The 13,930-nt window shown below is 44.0% G+C and overlaps 1 protein-coding gene across 2 annotated transcripts in view; it reads left to right on the top strand.

The window, feature by feature from the left end:
* The first annotated feature begins 293 nt into the window (after positions 1–293).
* Cds2 (CDP-diacylglycerol synthase 2) overlaps positions 294–13,930 on the top strand; it is a 49,913-nt gene continuing 36,276 nt past the window's right edge. Inside the window, exon 1 of one of the 2 annotated variants that reach the window (XM_035446960.1) lies at positions 294–599. In XM_035446960.1, coding sequence (XP_035302851.1) covers positions 546–599 — 54 coding nt within the window. In that variant the 5' untranslated portion in view covers positions 294–545. The remainder of the gene's footprint in view (positions 600–13,930) is intronic. The other variant, XM_027421719.2, reaches the window with a different exon arrangement.

Genomic DNA, 13,930 nt, shown 5'->3' with positions numbered 1-13,930 from the left:
TGTTCAGAGGTCCGCCTGGTCTCTCCACTTGATCTCTAAGCTGAGAACGTCAATTACTGGCCAATATTTACAGCCGGGAGGCGCTGTGGTCCCCCAGTAACGGGTTATCTCCTGCGCGGGCACACGCGGTAGGACGCAAGCGCCCATTGGTTCGTTGTGCTCCCTTCTCCCGCCTCCTCCCGTTGTTGTCCAATGACCGCGTCTAACTCCGCCTATCCCCCCCACCCCCGTCCCGCTGCCCTGCCCCCTGGCGTCTAGGCTTCTGGGCCGAGATGGCGGCGGTGCGCGTGCGCGCTGGCTCACAGCTGCCCGGGAGGAGGAGCGAGCGGCCGCTAGGGAGGCAGCGCATCGGCTCTTCGGGCCAGGGCGGCGGCAGCGGTGCTGGGCGGGCACGGGCTCGGGGCTAGCGGCGCGGCTGCAGGGGCTGTGCGGAGCACTGCGGGGCTGCGAGGCGCTCGGGCCCGCGGAGAGGCCGTGCGCGCTGAGCCCATCTCCACGGCCACCGTGCTGCTCGCCCTGGGTGACATCGTGCCGGGGTCCTCAGCATGACCGAGCTACGGCAGAGGTCTTTCCGCGAGGACGCACCGCCGGAGGACAAGGTAGTGGCGTCGTTAAGTGCGGGGGGCGCGCCGGCAGCCTCGCCCTCTGACCTTTTTTCGGGGCCCTCGGCACCAGGCCGGAGCTGCGCAGGGGGTCGGCGAGCGTTCTCCGCTCGTGGGGACAGCCGCCTGCGGGCGCTACTCGGGCGCGGGGAGTAGCGCGTGAGCTCTGGGGGGTCCACGCCTTCCCTAGGCCTTCCTGGTGTGGAGACTGGACACCCCACAGAGCGGGTGAGTGCGATGTAGCCTCACCTCTCGCTTTAAAAATGCTGCTGTTAAATGGGGAGCGGGGAGGACTCAGGCCATAGCATTTGTCCCCTGGGAGATTAAAATCATCTTTTGAACTTGATTAAAACATTCAATATGTTGGGTTTTTATCAGGGAGGCGTCTTGATTCACGCCACGTGCGGTCCGGTTAATGAGCAGGTGTGTGCTCCCAATGGTGGGTTTGTTTACTGCGCCAAGTGTGAGCTTTGATGGGGTAAAGGAGGAAGGTAAGGAGGAGGCCATTTTGGCAGGGACACAACCAATGTGGGGGCGCTCCTTTGATTGAAAGTGCAAGGTTTGTGTGGAGAAGTTGAGAAAGGTGGAGAGTGGTTGTGTTACTGTGGACGTTGCATGACAGCATTTGCGCTTCTCGACTTAGCAGTTGTCAGGTTCAGTGATGTGCGAACAGACTGAGGGATCCTGGACCAGAGTGGTGGGGACTGGTTAACTCAGGGATTGCCAGCTGATGACCTGCTGATGCTTTTTTTAGGCCCACAAGCTGATACGGAAATAAGGGTTCTTCTGATGGTTTCTAGCTTGTCTTCGGTATTGGAGCATCTGCCTCCTTTCTCTGATTAATAGTTGACAGAGTTTACTATCCTTTTGTTTGTTCGAGACAGTGTTTCTGTGTGTACCCCTGGTGCCCTGGAACTCGCTCCGTAGATCAGGCTGGCCTCGAACCCAGAGATCTGTCTGCCTATGCCTCCCGAATGCAGAGATGAAAGGTGTGGGCAACCATCACCCACTTTACCCCCACTTTTATCCTCTAAACTTTTGTTTGGTTTTAGACAGAATCTCTCTATGAAGCCCTGCTAGCTGGTTTGGACGTCATCCATCTCTGCCTACCCTGTGCTAGAGTTAAAGGCATGAGCCGCACAGCCAGCTTGTACCTTTTGACTGTGTTTAAATTGGTTAGCGGGAACATCAGGAAGGAAATAAGCATAAGCTTTGGTGACAGCATGCCAACAGTAATTTTACTAGGAAGAATGTTTTAGATGAAAGATAGAGGGCTTAAATAACTTTGTTTCTCCTGTAGACAGTGGGTCATCAGAGGAGAACTCTATCCCTTTGGAGAAAGGTTAGGGCTGAGGTCCTGATTTAGGAGTATCTTGCAAAGACAGTACAAATCTCTAATCTTCCCCGTGGGTATGGCCCTGCAGAATGCTGTATTCACCCTGGATACTTGTTGGTGAGTTTGAAGGCTACACTGTGGGTGACCCTGCCTAGTTAAGGGTGACTGCATACTTAAAGTTAGTGGGGGTTCTGGACCAAGGAGGTGGGAGAAGAAAGAATGCCTAGAGGGGTGAGTGTGGTGGTGCGTGAGTTGGTCCCAGTGTTCCAGGAAAGGCAGGGGCAGGTTGATCTGAGCAAGTTCCAGGACAGCCGGGGCTACATAGAGAAACCTTGTTTTTTCTTTTCTTTTTCTATTTTTTTTTAAAGCCTGATAGTTGGTGGACTACAGCTACACACACACACACACACACACACACACACACAGAGTCACACACTGAAAGTTAGCTATACTTAACTAGATAAGACAAAACAACTGTAATGTTAGTAGTGAAGCACTTTTCACACTCCACACCCAGCTTTTTGGCTCCATTCCCCAAACATAAAGTGTCAGTTGATTCTTCCATTCACATCCATATTTTATATAGAGCAGATCTGAGGAGCTGTCCAGCCTTATTAATTACAAGTGCATTTAAACCACATGTGCAATGAAAGAGGCTTGTGGCTGTGAGGTCTGCTAGGAGTATGCTCCCTAAAATATAGCAGTTATGCATGGGAAATACATTTAGGAAACAGCGAGATGCATTATTTTTTATGAATATATGTAGTAGTGTGTGTGTGTGTGTGTGTGTGTGTGTGTTTTGAGACATCGTTTCTCTGTGTAACAGGATGTCCTGGAACTCACTTTGTAGACCAGGCTGACCTCAAACTCACAGAGATCCTCCTGTCTCTGCCTTCCGAGTGCTGGGATTAAAGGCATGCACCACCACTGCCTGGTTTAAAAGAAAAAATAAATCTTAATTTAAAAAAAAAGGTTTGTTTTTATTTATGTTTCTGTGCCTTTTAAGGGAAATGAATTGTGGAATTTGAACTCTGTTACTTCATAGTACAAGAATCCAAAGAACAGTTTTCAGGTCAATTCTTTAAAGAACAATTTTGAAAGATTCCTCAAAATGTTACAGTTGCTAAACTGTGTTTGCAAAACTGTCTTGTTAATAGACAATCACCACTATCAAAATAATCTGGAGAATGTGTTTATAAAGGTCAGGAGGATTTCGTTATATTTAGCATCCTAGAATGGTATTCTCAAAGCCAGTTGCTAATAAAGGAAATGTTTTCTGGGATCTAGAGTCTCAAATCATTTGCCAAACTAAGACCCTTGGAAGTTAAGCATTAGCACAGTTCCATGCTGCCTGGCCATGTTTTCTCAGCACAGTTTAGGAAGCAGAAGGATGAAACCTACACCAAAATACTAAAAATGATTGGTTTGGCATTTCAGGAGATTTTTGTTATGAACTTAAATGGAAGGTTCTGGGTTTTCTGCTTTACTTAGATGCTGAAATGGTGTGAAAATTACAGCTTTAGTTGTTTCAAAGCCTTCCATTCTAGATGGATAAAGTTAGTATAGATAGGGGGCTGGAGAGATGGCTCAGAGGTTAAGAGCATTGGCTGCTCTTCCAGAGGTCCTGAGTTCAATTCCTAGCACCCACATGGTGGCTCATAAGCATCCATAATGAGATCTGGTGCCCTCTTCTGGCCTGCAGGGATACATGCTGGAGGAACGATGTATAGATAACAAATACATCTTTTTAAAAAAGTATAGACAGACAGCAAGTTATTTATTGATCTACCTATCTATGTATTTATTTTGAAACATAGTCTTATGTTCCTACTGGTATCTGGGCTGGTCTCAGACTTGCTTTTGTGTAGTGAAGGCTGGTTTGAATTGGAAATCCATCTGTCTCTGTCTTCCCAGGGATGGTATTACAGGTGTATGCCACACCTGGCTAGAAGGGAGAATTCAAGTTTTAACTGCAGATAATCTATCTTGTGCCTCGGCTCTGCCACTTGCCTCTTCTATAAGTCAGTTTGTCAAACCCTGAATTACAGGTGGTGAAATTGTATATGCTTCCAGTCATTTGACTGGATTCAGTGTGTACATAGGGTATACAATAAGAACATGTCAGCCACTGTTGTTGCTGGTTAAAATACACTTTTATAGGATTTAAATTATTTTTATTATTATTATATCTTGGCATGTGTTTAAACCTTCACGTTATATGTAGAATAATGTTTGGCCTTCTGTGACCTGCTTTGAGTTCATGTTTTTGATGAATTTTTCAGTGCTCAGATGACACACTTTAATTGTAGAAGGAACACTAGGGGTTAGTATGGGCAGACTTCGTCGTCTCCTTGGTACCAGGGAAAGGGGATCCTAGGCAAGTGCTCTACCACTGAGCCCCACCTCCAGTCTCTTAGTTTTTCTTTTGTCAGAGAGTGTCATTAAGTTGACTAGGCTGGCTTTGAAGTTGAATTCCTCCTGCTTCAGCATATATTTTCAGGCTTGTGCCACCAGGTCTGGACTGTGGTTATCTTCTTCCATAGCATTAGCTATAATATACTTGAAGACTCTCCTGAATAACTTATATGGCTTTCTGGTAGATTTTGAGAATTAACTACTGAAATCTTATTTTAAGAACTATAACAGTTGCATTGGTAACTGTGGAGGTCAGAGGAGGACTTGAAGGAACAAGTTCTTCTGCCTGTAGGATCCTGGAGATTATACTCAGGTCATTGAGTTGGCAGTAAACACCTTTACTCATTGAACCATCTTGCTAGTATTTGTGTTGGTAAAATATTATTTTATTTTAAAGACTTAGCTACTTCCCAATTTATGACTGCTTGGAAATAATTTTTCTCACAAAGCTAATTTATTCAAAAATACTTTGCATGTATTTGTATATTTCTTTAAGTAACATAGCTAGTTAGATGTAGAGGGGTTAATAGTGAGAAGTCATTTTAAGTTTTTTCTCATGTTGCACAACACTGCCTTTAAGGATATAGTATTAATGCGTTAATTTACAGTCTCTAGGAGTTCCTATATTGATGTTTTGGTTTAAAAAAAAAGCCTAAATTTTATCTAGTTTTCTTTATTCCTTAATAAAAAATTTAGTTTGTATATAGTGTTCTGCCTGCATGTATCCCTGCAGGCCAGAAGAAGGCACCAGATCTCCTTAGAGATGGTTGTGAGTCACTTTGTGATTGCTGGGAATTGAACTCAGGCCCTCTGGAAGAGTAGCCAGTGTTCTTAACCTCTGAGTCATCTCTGCAACCCTTATTTTATTTTATTTTATTTTCTTGAGACAGGCTTTCTCTGTGTAGCTTTGGAGCCTATCCTGGCACTCACTCTGGAGACCAGGCTGGCCTCGAACTCACAGAGATCCGCCTGCTTCTGCCTCCCGAGTGCTGGAACTAAAGGCATGTGCCATCAACTTCCGGCTCTGGATTTCAATGTATAGACCAGGATGACCTTGAACTGAAAGATCCTCTATCTCCTGACTGTTGGGATTAAAGGCATGTGCCACTACTTGAGGCCTAATTTTCTTTCCTCTCCCTCCCTCCCTCCCTCCCTCCCTCCCTCCCCTCCCTCCCTTCCTCCCTCCCTCTCCCTCTTTCTTTCTTTCTTTCTTTCTTTCTTTCTTTCTTTCTTTCTTTCTTTCTTTCTTTCTTTCTGGTTTTTCGAGACAGGTTTTTTCTGTGGCTTTGGAGGCTGTTCTGGAACTAGCTCTTGTAGACCAGGCTGGTCTTGAACTCACAGAGATCCACCTGCCTCTGCCTCCGGAGTACTGGGATTAAAGGTGTGCACCACTGCTGCCTGCCAGAGGCCTAATTTTCTTATGTAGTTATAAAGAAAAAGTTGCAGAATCATCTTTTAAAATGTAAAATGTAAAAGCAAGTGAGGTTTCAGTGCTTGTGGTGAATTTGTGAGGGAGAACTTTTTTTTTTAAAGAGAAAATACGACACGTCCTGGTGGTCTAGTGGTTAGGGTTCAGCACTTTCGCCCCTTTGGCCCTGGTTCTATTCCTGGTCAGAAAGCCTCTCCAGGCCAAGGGATGATGGCACAGGCCCTTAATCCCAGCACTCGGAAGCAGACATAAGGCAGATCTTTATGAGTTTGAGGCTAGCCTGGTCTACAGAGTGAGTTCCAGGACAGCCAGGGCTGTAACATAGAGAAACCCTGTCTTGAAAAACAAACCAAAACAAAATAAAATAAAACAACAACAACAAAAGAGAAAGTAGATTTGACAATTCTCAGTCATTGGTTCTCTTACTTATTTTGAAGTCCATCCCTGAAAGTAGCCACTGAGGCATCCTTGAGTGGAACCCCTGTTTAGGCTTGGCCACCAGAGAACTCCACTTAGGTCAGTGTGTGAGGCTCCTAGAGGAAGTGCTGGTCATGCATGACTAAGCATCAGAACTGTCTGTTCCAGCATCGCCAGTCATCAGTGTTCAGCACATCCCAGAGCATTCTCTCTTCCAGTCAGCTGTGCACATTGCCCGTGGCTCTGGTATACTTTGTGGCTCTGATTGAGGTGGATGTCAGTGTGTCTGGATCCTACTATAATTTAGTTCCAGTTTTGTGTGCTCATGCTCACACGTGGGGATGGAACCCAGGGCCTTGTAATGCCAGGCAGATCATCTACCAACTGACCTGTATCACAGCCTCTATACCAGTTTGATTTTTGATTTAAATAATTGTTTTTGTTTTTGGTTGTACAGAAGGTCAAACCCAGTGGTTACTACTTCAAGTATTCTACATCCCTAGCCCTTAAAAAAAAAAAATTGTGTGTGCCTGTGTGTGTGTGTGTGTGTGTGTGTGTGTGTGTAGGTGTAGGTAGGTAGGAGGACAGGTTTGTGGAATCAGTTTTCTCCTTCCACTTCTATTTGTGTTCCTGGGTTTGAACTCAGGTCTCCATCTCTCAGACCAAGGTCTCATGTAATTCAAGCTAGCCTTGATCATTCTGCATCTGCTTCCTTAGTGCTGAGATTATAGGCGTGTGTTACTGTCCCCTGCCGAGAAGCTCATTGAAAGTGAATCTTGTTATACATTTCACAGTGCAAATAATCATTCTTTCGATTGTTTGAAAGTATCTGTGTCTATATTTTTGGTTTTTATAGTTGTCTGTCATTCTGAGGTTGTAAAGGCTAAGCAGATGCCTTCATACAGCTTGTTTCCCTGCAATTGTGCTGTGATGGTTTCTAGTCTTCACTGGCATGAGAGGTTGTGGGGTTAAAAAAAAGTACAGCCATTCCTCCAGTTTGGAAAAGAGTCTAGGGCTCTTGACTGTTAAGCTTGCCAGAGTCCTGTTAAACTAATACTGATTTATTCCTGGCATTAAGCAGAGTTTCTGCTTTCCAAGTCTTGTTCTGTAGTAGTTGTTTGATGGGGGGGAGTTGTCAGACCCCCCCACCCCCACACCATTAACCACCGTCCCTGTGCCAGTCACTGATCTTTGACCTCCTGTTTATCCAGCAGTAGGGATGGCATTGGGTCCACAGAGCTGCCTGACCTCAAAAAGAAAGTTAAATTTTATCGTGTTATTTTAAGTGGCAGTGCTTGCTAGGTCAGGATGTGAAGGGAAGGGTGCACTGTGAGGCTCCTGCCTGTGTTTTACCAGAGACACACCCCCTTCCATGGTAAGCTGTAGAGCTCCTGAGGGCTAGTACCTGTGGAAAAGCCTCGCCTGTCTTGCCAAGATCAGATGTCCTTTGGATTTGGTACCTGTGGCATCAACCTTTTTGTAATTAATAGGGTCCCTACAGAGCCATCTTGAGTGTTCCTTAAGACTTGGCTGAAAGTTGAGAAAGCTTTTGGGACCTAGGATTATCAGGCTATACTGTATTTGAATCTCTGATATGGAAAGATGCCTGCCATGGACTCCTTCCCACCCCAACTTAGTGACTCTTAGAGCTCTGTCTTTCCCATCTTGTTTTCTAATTAGTCCGTGGTTTCAGTAATCTGAATGCATTTATTGGTCCTTTTGGCAAAACATACTTGGTTTGTCTTATACCTCAGTTTGTCATGTTCTCTGTGCTGACCCTGTTCCTACAGTTTCCTTTCCCCCTTAGCTAGAACCACGGATCCCTCAGTTACTCAGGCTTGGCATCTGCTACTCTTCCGGCCCAATGTATAAGCCACCAACTCTGACAACCTGAGTTGATCCCTGGGTTCTACTTGGTGGAAGGGAACAACCAACTATTGGAAGTTGTCCTCTGACTTCCATACATGTGCCTTGTGCACGAATACACACACACACACACACACACACACACACACACACACACACACACCCTCTAAATTATTAAGAAGAAATCTACTAGTGTTGAATACCTCCTCTGCTCCTCTGCCCAGTCCGGGACTCAGGATCTAACCAAGTGTTTCCTGGATTTCTTACCTGCCACCCTGGCACATTTCCAGTAGTTCAGGACTCGATTGATACCTTCACCTTTGTGAACTCTTCCTATTGAGCTTCCTCTGGTCCTTCAGGATGGGCTGGCTGTCAGTGCCTGCTGTTGTAGTCCAGCTGGGCTTTGCATCTTCCAGCGCTTCAGAAGTTATCCTGTGACTTATGGAACAAAGGCACAGACTCCTTTCTGTCTCCCCTGGTGCCTCCTCCTGCTGGATGCCTCTGTGCCACTGATCTTGGTCCTTAATTCCAACCTCTGATGTATCTTTGGTTGTCACTCTCTTCTACTTTGGCTTGTTTAAATACCACTTTCTCTCTGGACACATTCAGGCCTATGTTATAGAAACAAATGAATGTGTACCTGTCAGTATAAAATCTGTGCACCCATGAGAGACCCAACCATGGTTCAGCTCCTATGCAGGTAGCTGTGAGACTGGAATAGCAGCCCTGAGTAATTGACAGCTTTCCTCTTTGTGCCGATGGAAGCAATGCCCTAGATTCTGTGTAAACAGTGCTTCAAACTTACTCTTGAATATGAAGAAACAGATGAAGATAAGGATACTTACTGTAGAAGCACCAAAAAGAAAGAAAGAAAAGCTCTGAATTCTGCTGTTTAGGTATCACTGTATACCAGATCTCATTATAGATGGTTGTGAGCCACCATGTGGTTGCTGGGAATTGAACTCAGGACCTCCAGAAGAGCAGTCAATGCTCTTAACCTCTGAGCCATCTCTCCAGGCTCTCACCATCATTTTTTTTAAACTTAAAAAAATTGTTCTTATGTGTATGTGCCTACATAAGTTGTCTGCACCACATGTGTGCAAGAACCTGCAGAAGCCAGAAGAGAGCATTGGATTCCCTAGAACTGGAGTTATAGGAAGTTATGAACTGCCTCATAGGTGCTAGGAACCAAACTCTGGTCTTCTGCAAGAACAGCAAGTACTCTAACCACTTAGCCATTTCTGTAGCCCCTGCCCCCATCATTTTAATAGCAGTAGGCCATTGTATTGTGTGACGAGCCTTACTCTATTAAACTAGTTAAGAATTTAAGTTGTTTTAAATATTTGCCTGTTAGAAGTTGTGCTGTATGAGTGCTGTGGCTAACAAACAACACCACTAAACTGATTCTTGTGTGATATCCTTGGAAGATTCTTTTGTTTAGAGTCAGTGACCCAGAAAAGGATGTCCATTGTTTAAGCTTTTGATACAATGAATGCATTTCCTTGTACAGGAAATTTGTAGATTCCACATGTGTTTGTAATCTATCCTTCACTTGTTTCTTGATTTTTCAGCAGAAGTATGATAAGCTGGCAGGGACAATGCAGATTTGGGAGTTGGCTTGTCTGGTTTATACTGTAGCACTATGCGATTTGCTACCTGAACAGCAGTGGGCTGGGAATGATGGCTTATTGATTGTTGTGAGGCATTCTTTCCTTCTCCGCATGAAGCACACTTTAGAGCAGGCTACCCATTTTCTCCAGAGAATTTTTTTTTTTTAACTTTGGGTATATAGGTAAATAAAGTAGCTATACAAATCAAACATTTAATTAAATTCCTAAGTTTATTTTAGGGATGGGGATATCCATCAAATTGCTAGCTACATGAACATGAGGACCCAGTTTGGTACCCAGAACCCACCCAAAAAAGCTAGACATGGTGACACATCTTGTAATCTACAGTTGTGGAGGCAATGACAATGACTCTTTGGAGCCAGCCAGCCTAGCTTACTCAGCAAGCTCCAGGCTAATGACAGGCCTGTCTCCTGAATAATGACTCTTGAATAATGACAGTTGAAGTTGACCTCTGGCCTTCACATATATACACACATAAAAGCACCCACACCAACACGTGTATACATGCATGCACATATAATTCTTTTTTCCTGAGGGTTTTTTTTTTTTTTTTTTTTTTTTTTTTTTTTTTTGGTTTTTCGAGACAGGGTTTCTCTGTGGCTTTGGAGGCTGTCCTGGGGCTAGCTATTGTAGACCAGGCTGGTCTTGAATTCACAGAGATCCACCTGCCTCTGCCTCCCGAGTGCTGGGATTAAAGGTGTGCACCACCACCACCCACAATTTCTTTTTTAACATTTCTTTATGTATGGGTCGAGTATGCGATGGTGTGTATGTGATCATAGATCACCTGCTGAAATCAGTTTTTCCTTGCATCACATGGGTTCCAGGGGATCAAACTCAGGTTGCCAGACTTGGTAGCAAACACCTTTACCCACTGAGCCATCTTCCCAGCCCCAGTAGTTTTCTTTCTTTCTTCTTTTTAATATTCTGTCTGTCTGTCTGTCTGTCTGTCTGTCTATCTATCTATCTATCTATCTATCTATCTATCTATCTATCTGAGTCCCCTATCTATATGACTTTATGACAGGAGAGGGCATCAGATTCCACTATAGATGGTTGTGAGCCACCATGTGGGTGCTGGGAATTGAACTCAGGACCTCTGAAGAGGCAGCCAGTGCTCTCAACCACTGAGCCATCTCTCCTGCCACTCCAGTAGTTTTCTTTAAAGTTGCTATACATATAATTTTGTTCATTGAGCAAAAAGCACATTTGCATCTGAGTTGGATGCTCTTATTTTTATATAGTGATAAATCTTAAAAACACATTATTGTTAGGACAGATGTGGTACCCATGTCTTTAATCCCAGCACTCCGGAGTCAGAGGTAGGCAGATCTCTGTGAATTTGAGGTCAGCCTGGTCTACATAGTGAGTTCCAGTATAGCAGCAGCTACATAGTAGAGGGACCTGATCTCAAAAATCAAACAAAAAATATTATTTACTTTGTGGGGGTGTTACAAGCCTTGGTGCATGTGTGGGTGTAAGAGGACAGCTTTCAGGAGTTGATTCTTTCACCATGTGGTTCTGGGAGGTCAAATTCACATCATCAGACTTGGTAACAGTTGGATTTTCCTGATGTTTTAGTTTCTTACCTTCTTTTTTTTTTTTTTTTTTTCAGGTTTTATTTTGGGGGTGAGGCTGGAGTAATGGTTCAGCATTCTGCTCTTGCAGAGGACCCAGGTTCAGTTTCTAGCACCCATATGAGGTGGCTCACAACTGTTTGCAATCCCAAGTCTGACAGATCTGAGTCCTTTGGCACACACCCACACATAGATACATATAAACAAAATTAAAACATGATAAAAGGAAATCCTAAATCAAAATTTAAAAAGTTTCAGGGCATGGTGGCACATGCCTTTAATCCCAGCAGAGGCAGAGGCTGGTGGATTTCTAAGTTTGTGGCCAGCATGGTCTAATTAATTCCAGGATAGCTAGGGCTATACAGAGAAACCCTGTCTCAAATAAGCAAAACAAACAGCAGAACAACAACCACCACCACCACTACCACAGAAAGCAGCAGTAACAGCATCTTGTCGTAGTTAGGGCTCTATTACTGACATTCAACACCATGACCAAAAGCAACTTGGGGAGGAAAGGGTTTATTTCTGCTTACACCTGTGGTCACACTCCATCACTGAGCAAAGTCAGGAAAGGAACTCAAACAGGACAGCAACTTAGAGGCAGGAACTGAAGTAGAGGCTATGGAGGAGTTTTTCCTTCGGCTTGCTTAGCCTGCATTTCTATATAGCACCCATGACTTCCAGCCCAGGCGTAGTAGCACCGTTTACAGTGAGTTGGGCTCTTTCACTTAAAGTCATCAATCAAGAAAATACATCACAGGCCATTCTCTTCTCTTCTCTTCTCTTCTCTTCTCTTCTCTTCTCTTCTCTTCTCTTCTCTTCTCTTCTCCCCTCCCCTCCCCTCCCCTCCCCTCCCCTCCCCTCCCCTCTTCTCGTTTTTTCAAGACAGAGTTTCTTTGTGTAGGCCTGGCTGTCCTGGAACTAGTTCTGTAGACCACACTGGCCTGGAACTCACAGAGATCTGCCTACCTCTGCCTCTTGAGTGTTGGGATTGGTTAAAGACATGAGTCACCACTGCCCAACAAGGAAGCATTTTCTTAATTGAGATTCTCTCTTCCAACCAAAATGACCCTAGCTTATGTCAAGTTAGCCTAAAACTAGTCACCACACTGAACTTAAGGGAAACCAAATAGTTGATTAGGGAAAGTTTGTCTTTATAGAAAGTGGCAAAGGAATGATAGAGCATTATGGTCTGGGGGACTGTAGGACTGTGCTTAGGCCTGGCTTCAATCTCCATTGCTACCAAAACAATAATGGAGCTGTTTTAGCCACATTGAATTAATGGGATGAAGTAATTGTGCTATTATAGAGGTAGACAGATCTATTCTGTAGCTTCTGATGGAAGAGTGTTCTTGGAAAAATCCCACTTGCAAGTGATCAGAACTTTTAGTTGTAAAGACTAATTGAGAGGAAATTGAAGGACAGAAGAAGACACTGAAAAACATGATTGGACTAATGGCCTGGGTGCTTTTGTAAATAAATGGCTTAGAGATGCTTCGATTTCCCATGAGACAAGGAGTGTGAGGGAAAGGTAGAGATGGTAGGAAGGTAAAATCACTCACTACATTAACAGATTAAAGAATATTAATTATTTCTGAACTTTATTTGAATATTGATCCAATCAAACTTATGCAGAAAAATAATTGAGATTATTGATATATTTGAATATTTGATATTTGTATTTTTTAATTTCTATATTTTTGAAGAGATGTGGTCTTAGCCAGGTGTGGCAAAAGCCTTTTAATTCCAGTACTTGGAAGTCAGATTCAGGCAGATCTCTGAGTTCAAGGCCAGCCTGGTCTACATAGTGAGTTCCTCACCAGCCAGGTGAGACCCTGTCTCAAAGAAACAAAAACAAACAAACAAAACCCAAAACAAAAGAAGAGGTGTGGTCTTACTGTGTTCAGACTTACCCTGAACTCTCAGATTCAAAAAGTCCTCTACCCAGTGTTGCAAGTAGCTTCAACTACAGGCACATCCATCCTCTGGCTCTTTAATATTGGGTATTTGTTATAATATTAAAGCCAAATGCGGAGTCAGATGTGGAGTCAGATCTAGAGTGATAGCAGATAGTTTATTAAGTAATAGTACTCTAGCAAGTCCACTCAGCCAGGTGGCAGGGAGTAAGAGAAGGGGCCCGAACCTTTCCCACGTCACTCTGACCATGTCCCAAGCAGGTGTGGTCAGCATTACCTCTAGACAGAATTTCCCACTACATAATATAAATGAAATTAACTTTCTTTAATTTTTTTTTTCTTTTTGAGGCAGTCTTACTATGTAGTATTAGCTGGCTTGGAGCTCACTGTGTAGAGCAGACTGGCCTGGAACCCATAGAGATTCCCCCATCCCTGCCTCTGCCTCGATAGTGCTGGGATTAAAGTCATAAACTGTCATTGCTGGTGTGATTGGATCTGGAGCAGGGTGACACACCCTTTGCTCCACAGTGTTCTGGTTTGGGTGAAATCACAGTAATGGTATGGGTTCTTTAGTATCTGTGTTGCTGTCTTTAATTGACCTGTGGACTCTGGATAGTCAAGCTCTAGGCTGAAAAAAGGGTAGAGTGACACTTTAAGAAAAGACTTAATTAGAGGTGTTATAAGACATTTTGATTAAATGTTGGACCTGTTTTTTAAAAAAGTGTGTGTGTGTGTGTGTGT

Source organism: Cricetulus griseus, chromosome 6 (assembly GCF_003668045.3).
Source record: "Cricetulus griseus strain 17A/GY chromosome 6, alternate assembly CriGri-PICRH-1.0, whole genome shotgun sequence".
NCBI lineage: Eukaryota > Metazoa > Chordata > Mammalia > Rodentia > Cricetidae > Cricetulus > Cricetulus griseus.
This window is presented reverse-complemented; position numbering and strand designations above follow the sequence as displayed.